This window comes from Myotis lucifugus, unplaced genomic scaffold (assembly GCF_000147115.1).
Source record: "Myotis lucifugus unplaced genomic scaffold, Myoluc2.0 scaffold_95, whole genome shotgun sequence".
NCBI lineage: Eukaryota > Metazoa > Chordata > Mammalia > Chiroptera > Vespertilionidae > Myotis > Myotis lucifugus.
The window spans coordinates 3,779,205-3,794,940 of record NW_005871143.1 but is presented as its reverse complement, the minus strand read 5'-3'; the positions used below and the strand labels follow the sequence as shown (position 1 = coordinate 3,794,940).

Sequence of the window (15,736 nt, the reverse complement as noted above, 5' to 3'; positions counted from 1 at the left end):
CGGCCGGCGGGCCGAGGCATGCGGCCCACCAGCTGTGAGTTTGACATGCTTGGTGTACACACAGAGAGAAAGGACCATGTGAGGACATGGGGAAAAGATGGCCATCCGCAAATCAAGGAGAGAGACCTCAGAAAATTCCAAAATTGCCAGCATCTTGATCTTAGACTTCCAGTCTGCAGAACTGTGAGAAAATAAATGTCTGTTGCTTAAGTTAAAAAAATTTTAAAAAAGTAAAGTAAGTTATTGGACTAGATGGATAAGGTGGGAACTGGCAGAGACTCATAAACCCACTCCGGCGCCTGCATTTTATGGGTAAGGAAATGAAAGTCTAGAGAGGTGAGGTCACTTGCCCAAGGCCACACAGCTAATTACTGGTGGTGTCAGGACAAGAACAGCCTGTCCAGGCTCCCAGACCAACACCCTATGGCTGCCCCACATCGCCATCCCAGACAGCAGTTCCGGCAGACGTGATGCATTTTCTCAGAACAAGGGTTCTGAAGCCACTCACCATCCACACCAGCACAGGTTTGGCTAAAAAGAAAAGTCCCTGCAAAGAAAAGGGGACGTGAACGCTGGACATGTTGCAATGCACCATTCCCGTTTCTTTGGAAGGCTGGAGCCAACAAGAGCTTTTCTTCCCACCCAGGGAAGGGCCAGGCTGGGACCCCACCAGCCCTTTCCAGCGGCATGTGGGTCTGGCTATACAAGGTTAGAATTACAAACAAATTACCCTACAACCAAGAGCCTACGGCTTGTCCCCAAATTCAGAGTCACATCCAATCATCCCCTGGAACAATAGCCAAGTCCTGGACCTTTAAACACCCACTTCCACTTCCTGGAGGACCCCCGTGCCCCTCGGCCACTGCTAGACTAACTTCTGCTCCACCGTAACATCTGCAGGTGCCTGGGACAGCTGTCCCAGATTCAAAGCATCACAGAATGCAAGAACTGGAGAGTCACCCCAGCCAAACAATTTGTCCCACGTTATCGTCTCTTTCTTTTGAAAAATACATTTTTTCCATTCAGATCATAGTTTCAAAAAATTGAAAATGTGGAGAAGAAAAAAATCAAATCCCACAATCCCATAATAACCATCATTAGTATTTGGGCTTATTACCTATCAGATTTTAATTTTCTGGGCACGTGTGTTTTAAACAAGGCTACCATGATATACAAATATTTCTTTTTTCTTTTTCTTTACCTATAATTATATCATTAAAAAAAATCCCTCTATTGGCTAGTCTTCCTATATATCATTCCAATGGCTATTTAATATTTAATCAACTGTATTTACCATATTTTCCTAACCATTTCCCTACTGTGGACCATTCGTGTTTGTTTCTAGTGCTTCAGAAATATAAAGAAGATTTCACTGAACACTCTTGTGTACACAGGTATTTTCACAGTTATTGTTTGAGGTAATTTCCATAGGAGAGCTTCCCAGAAGTCAGCCTCTCTGGGAAATGTTAGAGAAACGCACGCCCCGAGTGACTAAATATCTGAGAAGGGAAAAGGAACACTCTCTAAAGTCCAGAGTCCGGTCCTGACTTGGCTCTCACGGATCAGCTGTGTGAACACCAACAAGCCACTCAACTCCTGAGACTCGGTTTCCCTCGGGCATTAGAGAAAGGTCCCTCCAGGCCTGTCTTGCTGTTCTGATTGCCAGGAGTATTCTCTCTCCACGATTCTCACCCGCTTCCATGAGATGCCCGATCATTCACTTTCTACTCTGTGGTTCACATCAGCTGCTTTTCAGCTCAGGAAAATGACTTCTCAAAGCCTGCCGAAGGGGGGTGGGGGGTGGGGTGGGGGGGCTGTGTAGATGAAGCATAGGGTACGCAAACCCTGGCAGCGGTCTCTCATCCTGACAGGTCAGCTGTGGAATTCAACAGACCCTGCCTCATATCTGGGAGTGTTGACAACAGCATATTGTGACAATGATACACACACAAAGGCCTGCACTTGAGGACCTCCCAGAATTCAGTCCTGCGGGGGAGGGAGCTGGTCTGTGTCTCCTATCATGGTGCTCTGGGACAATAAAGAGGCCTCTGTCACATCCCTAGCAGATCCCTGCAGGTACAAACACTGAGAGCACACCGGAACAAAAGAAGGAATGCAGCAGTACTCTCCTTTCTATCTTAACCTCCCCACAGTTTGCCATTGATTGTTGGCCTTTAAAAAATGAGTTAGCCCTGGCCACGTGGTTCAGTTGGTTGGAGTGTCGTCCCATACACCAAAGGGTTGTGGGTTCGATTCCTAGTAAGAGCACATACCTAGATTGCAGGTTCAATTCCCAGTTGGGGTGCATACTGGAGGCAACTGACCGATGTTTCTCTCTCTCTCCCCCAACCCCTTCCTCTCTCTCGAAAAAATCAACAAAATCATAAAATCCTTGGGTGAGGATTTTAAAACAAGGAGTTCTAATCAGTAGAGAAGGGAAGATAATTAAGTAACATTTTTCCCAATCTTTCAACATCCTGTTTGACACGTGCAGTTCCTCATGCCACTGCCTCCTGGGTTATGGAATTAGATGGCGTGGCTCCAGTTCAGTCGTTTCCCCCTTTTCATAGGTCGTCTGTGAAAAGCATACGGCCTTTGCAAACCAGGACCACGGACTCTGCAGCATGTTGTGGGGACAAACACACAGCTTTACAGTCAGACAAACCTATGTTGAATTCTGATTCCACTTCTTTTCAGCTGGGTGAACCTGACAAAATACACAATTTTTCAGAAACAAATATACCACTGCAAAGACCTACAATTATTTTACTGACTATCAAGAAAGAAAAGTCTCTGCCAATTAAATTATGACATGACTTTGACTGTAAGATAAATAGATTTTAGATTATAAAGTGTGAAAAAATGTCTTTGAATCAATGATATTTAACTTCTCTCCAGCTAAACTTCTGAGTTGTAAGATGGACATGCTAAATGCCCACCTTGAAGGCTGGTTGGGAGGTGGGAATGAGATGACACTGACCATGCCTGACTCTGCACCTGGTATGCAGTAAGTAGTTGTAAAATGTTAGTTCTTCTCATTTCCAAAGGGATGGGTGGGTTCTGGATAGATTACAAGGTCTTCCAGAGAAGATATCAGATTATACATCTTTGACCTCTTCTCACCTCCCATGATCTAAACAGCGGTCGCCAACCTTTCGGACCTCACGGACCCCTGGTTGGCAACTGCTGATCTAGAATATTGCCATACACACTGTAAGCACTCAGTACATGGGTGATGAATATAAATGAACTAGTTGACAACTGACAAATACCCAAGCAGGGAACCCCTTTGGAGGATGGGCCCATGCAATCCCACTGGCCTCCCCAGCCCTGGAAGGGATGAGCACAGCTATCAGTATCATCCTGGCCGTGGGGGCTGCAAAGGAGAAAAGCAAATGCCAGCTGCTCACTGCATATCCCCTGTGAACTCCCGGTGCACGCAGCTGTGGACCACAGCCCACAGCACTTGGGTAAGCATAAGTAGCTACGTCTCAGTCTCAGTCCCACAGACAAATGCAGCATTGTGGTATCCCTGGGCCTCCCGGGGAAAGCCAGGCCGCCTCTGTGCCCTAGATGTGAAAGGCTGTGCATATCAAGTCAGACAGGCTACATCCCCACGGGCCCTAAACCTGTCCCCCAGGACTCCCGGAGAGCATTATTGTGTGACATAAACAAATGTCCCACGTGGGTGGTGCTGGAAGGAGCTGACGTTCAGGCAAACAGAACTGTGAGGCGTTTTCCCCTCCGTGTCCATACCTGCTCTGTGTTCCCCTCTGGTGCCCTAGCTCTCCTGGAAAAGGGGAAGGGGCAGGGCCAGGGAAAGAATCTCACTTTCCACCGCCCACTTTTCATTATTCATAATCACGTAGGAGATGAGAGGAGCTGCCAATGACAAATTTTTTCTTCAGCTAAGACAGAAGAGACGATTTATTGTACACATGTTACATGCAGCCACAACTGAGAACAGAACAGTCCATAATGTCACTGGTCCAGGACAAAGGACCAAAGGGGACTGTTTTTGTAAGAGCAGGTGGGTCTCTCAAAAGGTGGTCACAGCAATCAGATGACATGTATGTTCTAGATCCATCGAGAAGTTCTATACAGCAGGCATGCAGTCCAACAATTGGTACCCGTGTCCCTGGCCTCTGGCTTCCCTTATTTCTGCTCCTGTGGCTTCCATGGGTGCACAAGCTGGGCTTTACGTGGACCTCTCCCTCATCTTTCCTCTTTCGCGCTCCAGTCTGACATTCGTTTTTTCCTCCACTTGGCTCTCATGGCACTGAGGTTTCTAAGAAGATGGCGCTAAGGCCCAGAGACCAATGGCAAATTGAAATAACCAGTAGTACAAGACCCTTACTTTGACCTTGACTTCAGTCAAGAGACCTTCTGTGGAGACACACTCAGCTGTGTCACACCCTCACACACGCATACATTCACTTCTCCCTCCAAGCTCCCACTAGCTGGAACTCCAGTCATGAGTGTTCACACAAATGGATATTGCTCTCACAAAGTGAATGGGACTTGAAGGGGGGAAAAAGCAACAATAATTGGGAAAATAGTAATTGCCTATTCGTTGAGCCTTTCCCCTTGGATAAAGAGAAGGGAGAGCGGAGAGACAAGGAAGTCAGTAGGAGCCCTCCTTCCCCAGAGTCACACAGTGTTGGCAACGGGGTAGAAAGCAACCGTCCTGTGAAGTCGGTCTTCCCTCAGGAACCGGGTTGTGAGTGTCCGCTCAGGTTCTCAAGGGACTCAAAGGCCTGCCTCTAGTCCCCTCCCACCACTGCACTCCTTTGCTTCTGTGCTTTTGGCAAAAGGAAGGAAAGCCTTTCAGCTTTGCTGAGAGGGCTGAGGAAAAATCTCTTAGGAGCAAAAGCTGCTCTGGTCACTCAGCCTCATCCGTGCCATCTGCTGCCTAAAGTGCCTGTGATGGCCCCACGGTGGGCAGGAGTGTCATTTATTCCCAACATGTAATGAGGATCTTAGGAAACTTCCCACACACATCTCCTTCTTATTAATAATAAAGTAATGCCCATCCCTTGTTAAACCTGTACTAAACACTTAGGACACACCAATATTCTAGCGTGTAGATACCCTATCATCCTATAACTGAGAGAAAACAAAACATATCCGAAAGTCTGAAATTCTCAAAAATCCATGTTCAGATTGAGCATAAGTAACCACTACGCTCCCTGCTGAGTCTCTAGCCTCGAGATTAGTCCATGAGATAGAACGTCCCGCAATGATGGGAATGCCCTGTGCTGCTCTGTCCAACATGGCAGCCACCAGCCCGCCACACGGGGCCTTTGAGCACTCGCAATGTGACTAGGGCTTCTGAGAAACTGGGTTCTTTATTTTACTGTTTTAATTTATGTAAGTTTAATGGCTACTATATTGTAAAGCCCAGATCTAGAGAGTGCCTGGTGTATAGCTGGTGCTCAATAAATATTTGCTCAAGGGAAGAATGAATGGATGGATAGTAGCCACTCACCATAATAAATTCTGATTAAGCAGGATTCTCATGTTTATTGAGCACTCACTCTAAACAAATCCCTGTTTAAGTCAGCAACCTTCTGAGCTAGGTACTTTTATTATCTCTGTTTTAAAAATAAAGAAACGAGGCTCAGAAAAGTAGAGAACCCACAGACATAGAACGTGGCAGGATTGAAGCCAGAATCCAACCCCAGGCAGCCTCGTAAAACTGGTCAACTTTTCCACTGATGAAAAAAGTGCCTCATTTTATTTTCTACAGGGTGACACCAAATTCAACAAGGAACTTTTCCTTTGGAATAGAGCAATAAAGATACACAGTGTGTCTTGTCTGGGAGCTTTTAGAAGCCTACCCAGTGCCCTCACTCACTCATCATGTCGACTGACTATATGATGCCAAGTCAAGAACTATTTACTCCACCACCGTGACGTTTCCCTGAAACCACCTCCCAGGACAGCAGAGTACTCGGCTGCAGCCTCACAATCTCCATGAGCTGCCACCTCCTGCTGTTGTACAGCATGTCCACATGTCATGCACTGAGTGTCCCTGTCCAAGGAGAGCCTTTCATCCAGCATTGACCCTTGGACCATTAGGGACTCAACTATGTAACAAAGGGACATGAGTCTCCACCACCATCCGGCACAAACACAAAACCAGAGAGATAGACAGAGAAGTTGATTTTTAAGGAATTGGCTCATGAAATTATGGAAACTGACAAGTCCAAAATTTGCAGGGAAGAACAGCAGGCTGGAGACCTAGGAAAGAACTGATGCCGTAGCTTCCAGTGCAAAGGCAATCTGAAGGCTGAAATCCTTCTTTCTCCAGGGAGCCTTTTTCCTAATTCCTGGCTCCTTCCAGGCCTTGTGCTGAGACTTGAGCACAAAGGGCTATGCCTCATCTCGGTCCCCTGCTGGCACAAGCCATGCAGTAGGTGCTCGGTAAAGGCTTGTAAAACCAATAGGTAACCACAAAACTCCCTGTTTCTCTACTTTCCCATCACATACTTTAAAAATATATACATCCTAAATTTACTAATAAAAGCTATGACAAATGATTGCATCATTCCACTGTTTTACTATGAACATTATAAAAGCAGCAAAATACCAAATGTGTATTTCATAAAGTGGATAAAGAACCTACGTAATCAAGAAATGTCTACATTTGCAAAATCTTCACCTAAGTCTGTGTTCCTATAATCAGCACCTTTGTGGAGTGTGGCCCAGCTGGGAATGACCATTCTTAATCCCTCTATCCTACATTAGTGGTTTCCTTGGCATTTTGTGATAAACTCCCCACATTATGAGATAACCTCCAAAAAGACTCAGCCAGAAACAGGCATCAGGCACACACAGGGACAACTGGGATTGGGGGAAAAGGGCAGGGTGGCACTTTTCAGGTGGTTGAATGGGTGTTTGTCTTTGGGAGCTATGTGTGGGCAGCGTTCTATCCACCACGTGGGCCCTTGAAGCAGAGGAGGCTGGTCGAAAGAGGGATAATGATAAAGCCGACACATGAAGACGAGTAGAACACAGAACGGTCACATTCCCAGAGTGCATGGTTTCACGTACCTAATGAGGCCCAGTTACATCTCTGCCCCTGAGTTCCAGGAGATGGCCCCACATCTTCTCACAGTAATAAATCTTCATAGGAGCATGGTGAGTTGCTGGTAACCCATCAGCATCTGCTAGACCACATATCTGTGAAGCAAGTACTGGATTCTGAGCTAAGACAACCTTTGACACTTAGCTTATGCGCATTCCCTTTTAAAAATAAGAAAACTTGCCCTAACCGGTTTGGCTCAGTAGATAGAGCATCAGCCTGCGGACTCAAGGGTCCCAGGTTCGATTCTGGTTAAGGGCATGTACCTTGGTTGCAGCCACATCCCCAGTAAGGAGTGTGCAGGAGGCAGCTGATTGATGTTTCTCTCTCATCGATGTTTCTAACTCTCTATCCCTCTCCCTTCCTCTCTGTAAAAAATCAATAAAATATATTTTTTTAAAAATAAGAAAACTTTCAACTGTATTTTCTGAATCTATCAGGAGGGAATCATCTCTTCTGAAAATTAAAAAAGAATATGTTCAAAAGCACTACTTGAAATAGGCTAAAGCATTGATCACATTGGGGAGAAGTAAAACTAATGTTTATTGAACTTATGCAGATAACTAAAGGGGCACGGCTGGTCTCTACATACCCTCACCCATTTTAATTGTCACACCAACCCTATAAGATAGGGTCTTTAACTCCATCATATTGATGAGAAAACAGGCTCAGGAAGGATGTTTACCTCTCCCAGTGTCACACAGTTGTCACCTGCCAACCTTTCCTTTCATTAGTTAGTCTTATGATTCACAACACCTTATACAATGATGCTCTTTGCCAGGCCACAATTGTCCTGAATCAAAATATATAACTAATTGCCTGTATGTAACCCTTAACCAGTTAACTACCACGATATTTTGAATTTAATTTAAAAAGGTCCACCACTTGCATCGATAGACACTTATGGCATATAAATGGTTAAAACATGCTATTTACTTCCACTTTTTTTTTTTCTTGGTTCGTCCAGTTTCAGGTATCAAAATGTCCAACTTCTTCATTTGGCTTCGTCTCACTCCAGTTTAAACTTCTGCACAACTGTACATTTTCAAAGCCAGGCATCATCAACAAAATTATCATTCAACTGCACCTAATTTCAATTAGATGTGATGAGGTTGGTGAAGCTTCCCTTTCCCTAACAGTAAGTAGAGTCTTTCTTTCATTTACATAATGCCTTGGGGCTTCCTCAACTCTGCAACAAATCATCAGACCAAAATCATTTCCCTCAGTGCTCAGGGGCAGAAATCGCCTTGCCCACACAGTCTTCAGATAGAAAGAGCTCAAGAAGAGACTTCAAGGAAGAACCAGAAATGCAGGGTTTGCTGGGATTTCAGAAGGGTTACTCTCAAGTCCAAATGTGCCGTTTCATTATCTAACTGCAGCCGTATCTCTGCTAGTGTGGCAACCATGACCAGAGGGGCTTTGACTCAACCCAGTTTCCTCCTGCTCTCTCACCCCTGTTCCAGCGGCCCTCCTCAACCTTGAGCAATTGCTGACACTGTGAAGTAGGACAGGAAAGGGTGTACTGCTCCAGATCCTCAGCTGATGGTGCCAAACAAGTTGGGGCAAGATCAATGTGCGGCCATATCAAAGCTCCGCGAAACCCTAAGCCTTATTCTCCCTCCCAAAGGAGCCTTCCATCCCACGGAGAGGCTTCCCCGAGAGCCTCTGCATTACTGTCTCCAAATATCAGGGCAGAGACCATGAAAACAGATGTGATCACATTACACACAAAGACAAGAGGCATTTTAGCACGGTTCCCCTGCCAGGTTCATTACTCACAGTAGAGAACTTCTTTTTCCAGAGGCGGAGAGCCAGCACAACTCCGTCTGGCTGCTGCAGCCTCCACATCGCCTGCGAGCTGGAGAGAAATTCTGAATCTCAGGTCCCACCTGGAATCTGCTCAACCTTTTGATAAGATCTCCAGGTGCTGTGACTGCATGTTAATGTTTGAGAGGCACTGGGCTATTGCGTGCAGAACAAAAATGTTACGTACTGACTGACACATCCTGTTTAAAACCTTTTACCTTCCCCAAGCATTCACTCAATGAAAAGGCATTCACCTGTCACTCAGCAAATATTTATGGAGTGTCTACGAGGTGACTGACTCAGTGCCCGGCACTGTCTGGGGAGATAAGGTCTCCCTGGTGAGCAAAGCAGACAAAGGCTCTACGTCACCGTACTTACATTTTAGTTGGGGAGACAAATGGCAAGTAAGAGAAGAAGCAAACAAATGAAAGAGATCTTCACAAACTGTGATAGTGTCACCAGGAAGGTAAAGAGGATGACAGAGGTATAAGTGACAGGTGGGGCGGAAAGATTTGGAAGAGGAGGATCCAGAAGAGCCTCTCTCCCAATAGAACATTTAAGCTGAAACTTGAAAGTGAGAATATGTGAAGGAGAAGCTTCAAAGGAGTGAGGGAGAACCTTCCAGACATGGGGATGAGCCGGTTTGTAAAGGCCCAGGGCTGGGAAAGGAGTTGGCGTGTTTGAGGAACAAAAGGAGGACAAAGTACCTGGAGGGTAGGGAGCCTGGGAGAGCATATCATTGCCAAAGAGGTGGGAAAGAATACTAGGTAGGGCCATTTCAGACCAAGTAAGTCTGACAAAGAACTTGAATGTTGCTCCAAGTGCTACAGGAGCCACTGAAAGGTTCAGAACAGGGAATGATGCAGTGTCCTCCATTTGGTGTTCTAAAGAGAACAACCTGATTAAGAAACAAGAGTGAACATGAGGAGGCAGCTGGGCGGCTCACTGCATAGTCTAGGTCAGCCATGGGCAAACTATGGCCCGCGGGCCGGATCCGGCCCATTTGAAATGAATAAAACTAAAAAAAAAAAAAAAGACCGTACCCTTTTATGTAATGATGTTTACTTTGAATTTATATTAGTTCACACAAACACTCCATCCATGCTTTTGTTCCGGCCTTCCGGTCCAGTTTAAGAACCCATTGTGGCCCTCGAGTCAAAAAGTTTGCCCACCCCTGGTCTAGGTGGAGTAGCCCACTGCAGGAGGACAAACCAAGACATGTTTTGACTGACCCCAAAGGCTGGCTGGGGAGTTGCGCTGGACCCTGCACACCAGGCAGCTCTGGATACAAAGGTGAGGCACCAGGCAGTCAAGGGGCTTGAGGAGAGGGGCACACAAGGAAGTCTGAGATAGCTGTGTCATCTCAGGTGCCCCTCATTTGGCACTGTCTTTGTTAAATGCAATGAGCACATGCTTTTTGACCAGCAGTTCACGTGTCTTTCCTACAAGCGGATTGGTGTGCGTTCGTTACGATGTTTGTATAAGTAGAAGATTAGAAACAATGTTGAGTAATAGGGAAATGGTTAAATAAACGTTGATTTAGCCATACAATAAAATATTATGCAGCCAAAAATGGAAACAAGGATACTTTCACATTCTGAGTTTTTTGATGTACATATCTATCTATATAAAAGTCTAAGCAACCATTATAACTGGTAGCTATGATGCGCACTGACCACTAGGGGGCAGATGCTCAACACAGGAGCTGCCCCCTGGTGGTCAGTGCACTCCCACAGCCAACCTCCTGCTGTCCCTCCCCCTGGCCAGCCGGCCCTAATGGCCCTGATCGGGACTGGGCGAGACGGCCCGATGGGCCCTGATCGCCGGCCAGGCCGAGGGACCCTACCTGTGCACAAATTCATGTACTGGGCCTCTTGTTTTTGTATATGTGTATGTATATGTAATCTGTATATATAATAGGATGTTACCAATTGTGTAAAAAAGATTTTAAAATTCTCATGCATATATTTGCCAGTACACTCCTTGAACCTTCAAAAGGAAACATAAAAATGGCCTCTGTTGAGGACAGGCACTGAGGGACACATACTTCTTTCTTTCTCACTGTGTATTTTTATAGCATTTGAAGTTTGTTTCATGTGAATATATAACCTATTTTAAATAGCTAAATAAAATTTAAAATTTAAACAATGCATTAAAATAGATGCAAAATAAGATGGGGGCCCCTGGTGCTGAGACCACAGAAGGATATGTAGGGGACAGGACTGAGGGGGAAAATTCTAGAGCAGGTAACACTGGGACTGAGTCTTGAAGAAAGAACAGGCATCTATCACCAACATAAGGCGGAACCATGATCTGACAAAGGCATGGACATAAAATCCAACAGGGTCCATTCAAGCAGTAGTCTGGTTAGCTAAAGTTCATGGGGTTCCAGAAAAACCAGCAGTTCTTGCCGGTTATGTCAAAAAGTTGGGGCTTTTCCCAGAAGTGATGAAAGGGTGGAGCAGTGACATGATCAGGTCCACAGTTCCTTTTTTTCCCTTCATTTTTATTTATTGATTTTTAGAGAGAAAGGAGAGGGACACAGAGAGAGAAACATCAATTCGTTGTTCCACTTATTCATACATTCATTGGTTGATTCTTGTCTGTGCCCTAACTGGGGATCGAACTGGCAACCTTGGTGTATGGAGACAATGCTCTAGCCAACTGAGCTACCCAGCCAGGCCGGGTCCACAGTTCTTCAAGATAATTCTGGCAGCAGGGTGGAAAGTGGACAGAGGCATGGGTAGGGAGGAGCCAACTGGAACCTAATTCACAACTAGTTAAGGGCCTAGTTCCTTTTATGGAAGAAGCAATGATGCAGAAGAGGGAACAGAGACAAGAGGGATTAAGGAGTTGGCATCAACCAGATTTAGGAATTGATTCCATGGTGGGGGCGAGGGGAGGTAACAGGAGTAGAGGATAACTCCAAAAATCTCACTTGGCTACCATTAACAGAGAGAAGAAACTGAGGCAAAGGAGCAAGTTTGGGGATAGGAGAGGAAGAAATAAGTTCCAGAGGAGGCAGAGTGATGGGTTCAAATCTCTAGGTACATATAATTGAGCAGTTCGACTTACGTCTCTGTATTTTAGTTGCTTCATTTGTAAAATGGAGCTAACATCTATCTGAGAGGATTATTTTAATCATGCAATGAAATGTTTTATATACAGGACCTACCACACTGCCTGGCCCATAGTAGGTACTTAACATGAGGCAGCCCTGGACATGGTAGAAATTATACATTATAGAAAAGTCTCTACAACAGAGAAATGCCTACTTCACTAAGATAGAGATTTCAAGGAAATTTTAAAAAATTAAATAATGTTGTTATTCAATTGATTCCAAGCTTTATTCATCTAGGATATCTAGACCAACCCCTCTCCTTGGCAATTCTGGATATAGACAACACATCTCTCACCATTGCTGCCCAGGCTTTTGCTAAACAGACAATTCACCAGGACTAATCAAGATTGGCTTGTTTCAATCCAGACAAACTCTAGCATCTATAAACCCCCAACGGCCAGACCATCGTATAACTGTTCGGGGGTTTTCACTTCCTGTGTTGCCTGTGACAAACCTCTCACCGTGACATCAAAGCAAACCCAGACTACTACCCCGCCTGGTACTCACAAGCACAACTCAAAGGAGAGTGACCTCCAGGGATTTTCCAGTGAAGATGAAGTCTAGAAAGAGACTGAACTCCAGTCCCTCTAAATCCGATGCCTCCCCAATTCTATGATCACAGATGACTTCAAATTACCTGCAAACTCAGAAATTTTTTTTTTAAAAGCCTATGACTTACCATGAAGACATGATCAAAGCCCTATTCCGTAGCATGAGTATTAAACCAAGTCTACTAGTATTTCCTGTGCCTCTTATGCTTGGTTTTGAAGATGTTCCTCGCATTAGTCTTGTCAAGAAAAAAAAATCATAGGGACTTTTGAAAATAAATATCTAGAAATATATAATTTGTGCTTCTCTTGAAACCAGTACCCCTACTCATGACCTAAGTACCCCCACTCATGACTCATGATGGTCAGAAAACAGAAACATCCTTGTTCCCCAAATTGCCACAGTCCTAAAGACAAGCTCTAGGGCTGCTCCCTGGGTCTGACCTGCAGGACTGCGCTGCCCTAGAGGGAAAAGTGATGTCAAACATGATCTTTCTGATATGACCAGTCATATGCCCTCTAGGAGACATGGGGCTCAATATGGACCTGTTTTATACTAATTGCCCAAACAGATTTATATTATAGGATGGCTATAATCTATTGGATATGCATAGACCCACTGTAAGCACAGAGGTTAACTACCCAACACATACGTTATATGAAACAGAAACAAAATATTAGCCAAAATCCAGTGACATTCAATTCAAGGCCAAAGAAACCAAGCAACAAAGGTCAGAAGCTTAATAAAAAGTAACCTGAAAACTGACAGCCTTGGGCAGCCTATTATAGCAGATGTCCCATGTGAGTTAATAGCAGAATGGCCTGATAAGAATGGTGTTTTAGGGAGAGTTCTACATTCTGGTCATAGGTCTCTGAAGATAGAATTAAAATATATGTATGTTTCACCTACCTGAAACCCACACCTGTTTTTAAAAAGAAAATATTCTGTCCAAGATTACATAAATTACCATTGGTTTCTGAGTGCCTTCCCAAATCTCCCTGTGTAATTTTTCTCTCATGTGACATCCTGTGCTTTGTCTCTTTCCTGGCTAATAAAATTCCGACACTTTTCCTGGGAGAGTGAGGACAAGCTCCCTGGGGTTGTCTTAGGTCTGAGTGAGAACTGCTCATGAACAAAACAGTTGTTCCTCTGGGGATGGCAGACATGCTGGTACCGTACTCTGAGATTGTTCAGACTGCCTGGGTTAGGTGGGGGGACCGGCTGGTGAGGGGCCGTGAGCGCATGCCCAACCTGCTTGTCAACACCAGCCCTGACGGGAATTCAGGAGGGATTACTGCTTGCCTCCACGTGAAATCGGCTGCTTGGGGCCTTTTCCCACACAAAGCCTCTGTGCCTCTGGAACTACTGCGCTCATTCCCTAAAAGCTGAAGGTCTATGACTCCTAATCTGCGCAGACTATTCTGGGGTGCAGCACTCGAAAGTTAAAACTCTCTGGTTTTATCCAACCAGTCTGTACTAACCTATGAACCTCCCAGGTTCATAAGACGTCCCAGGAGATACCCCCAGCCCCTGACATTCAACCACTCCGGCTATCCTTGCTTTCAGCGAAGACGAGGTAATTGTCAGACGTCTAATTTCACACTAAAGTTAACTCATAGCGGAAAGTAGCAAACTACCCCTAGCAGGGAGCCACAGCTGCTAATCGTCAGGTCTACCGCCCCCAGGGAAACCAGAAAGGTGTGTGAGGGCCCTTTATTCAGCGTTCTGGGGCGCGCACTCGCCTCTCGCAGGCGCGCACGCACATACTCCGGCACTACACACACGGCTGGGGGCTTAGTTTTCTCTCCCTCAGAGCAGCCATCCACAGTCCTCAACAGCTGATGCGCCTCATCCCCATCCCCGGAGCACGCGCCTCCTACAGCCTCCGCGCCGCACACGTGGGGAAGCGCGTCCAGGTGGAGCCAGAAGGGCGGAGGGAAGCAAAGAAGCGTTGAGGGCCAGGGATGAGGAAGGAGGGCGCTGCGAACGGAATGTGGGGTCTCAGGCCCTCGGTCAGCATAGATGCCTTGTAAGCTTCTGGGAGGAAGAGAGGGAGAGAGGAGGAAAAGCAGCCGGAAAGGCGAGGAGAGGAAGCAGGAGAGGAGGTGGGGGAGGGGCCACTCACCCAGGGTTTTGACAGCGATCTGCCTGGTGAGGGGCGGCGGTAGGTTGATGCACACTAAGTCCACGTCCTGATGCAGCAGCACCTCGTCAATGCGACTCGTATAGAAGGGAACGCTCATCTCTTTGGCCAGCTCCTCCGCTTCCTCCTGTGTGCGGCCCCACAGCGCCTTCACCGCGAAACCCTCGTCTTTCAGCAGAGGGATGATGACTCGGGCGGTGAGGCTGGTGCCGAACACGCCCACCCCGGGAAGCATGGCTGCTCAGGTCCACCTGGTTCTGCTTTAGCTTGGCTGTCCAGTCCAACACGCGCGCACACACCCCTCTAGCCAGTCCCGCACCCGGCTCTCCACGGCGCGCCAGCCACCGTGCCCTGGGCAAGGCGCCCGGGTGCCGAGAGCACACCCAGCTGCAGGGCAGAGCAGTCTCGGGGCGCTTCAGTGCAGTGACTGCTGCAGTGTCCGCCACGCGGGGCTCCCGTCCTTCCCGGAGGCGGCGGCAGAGACCCACCCAGGGCGCCCGAGGCTCCGAAGCACCGTGGAACCTCGGCTCAGGCGACACCTCCGCCGCAGCGCCAGCCGGCTCCGTGCGCCCCACGGAGGCCGCTCCATGGCCGGCTCATCCCCGCACACACGCCGCGGCAGCCCGGGACTGACTCTCTCCCGCGTCTTTTCCGCAGCCGGCGAGTAGCGCACGTACAAGCCTCTACACACTGCCAGCGCCTGGAACGGCTGGGCTGCGGGGTCCCTTTTCTCCCCCGCCCTCCGCCTAGAATGAAATAATTCAGCGGCCGCCAGGAGGCCGGTAAGCACGAGGCTCCCAGGGCGTGGGGCGCGGATCTTAAACTGCAGCGCGGCGGTGGCAACGGCAGAGGCTACGACCCGGCGCCAGCCTTCTCATTCTGCTGCCATGTTCGCTCGCAGCGCGGCTCGGGCGGCCCGGGCCCTGGCCGGCTAGGCTCCGGGATCCCGCGGGGACGAGGGCGGAGTTGGGGAGTTTGGCTGTCAGTGGCCGGGTGTTCCTGCACCGCCCCCACGCTGCGCCGCGCGCCA

The 15,736-nt window shown here is 47.3% G+C and overlaps 1 protein-coding gene across 1 annotated transcript in view; it reads right to left on the bottom strand.

Moving 5' to 3' along the window:
- The window catches only part of GFOD1 (glucose-fructose oxidoreductase domain containing 1), a 107,071-nt gene extending 91,374 nt beyond the window's left edge, over positions 1–15,697 (bottom strand). The window contains 1 exon segment of the mRNA XM_006091771.3: positions 14,689–15,697. Within this exon segment, the coding sequence (XP_006091833.1) occupies positions 14,689–14,941 (253 nt within the window). The 5' untranslated portion in view covers positions 14,942–15,697.
- Positions 15,698–15,736: the final 39 nt, after the last annotated feature.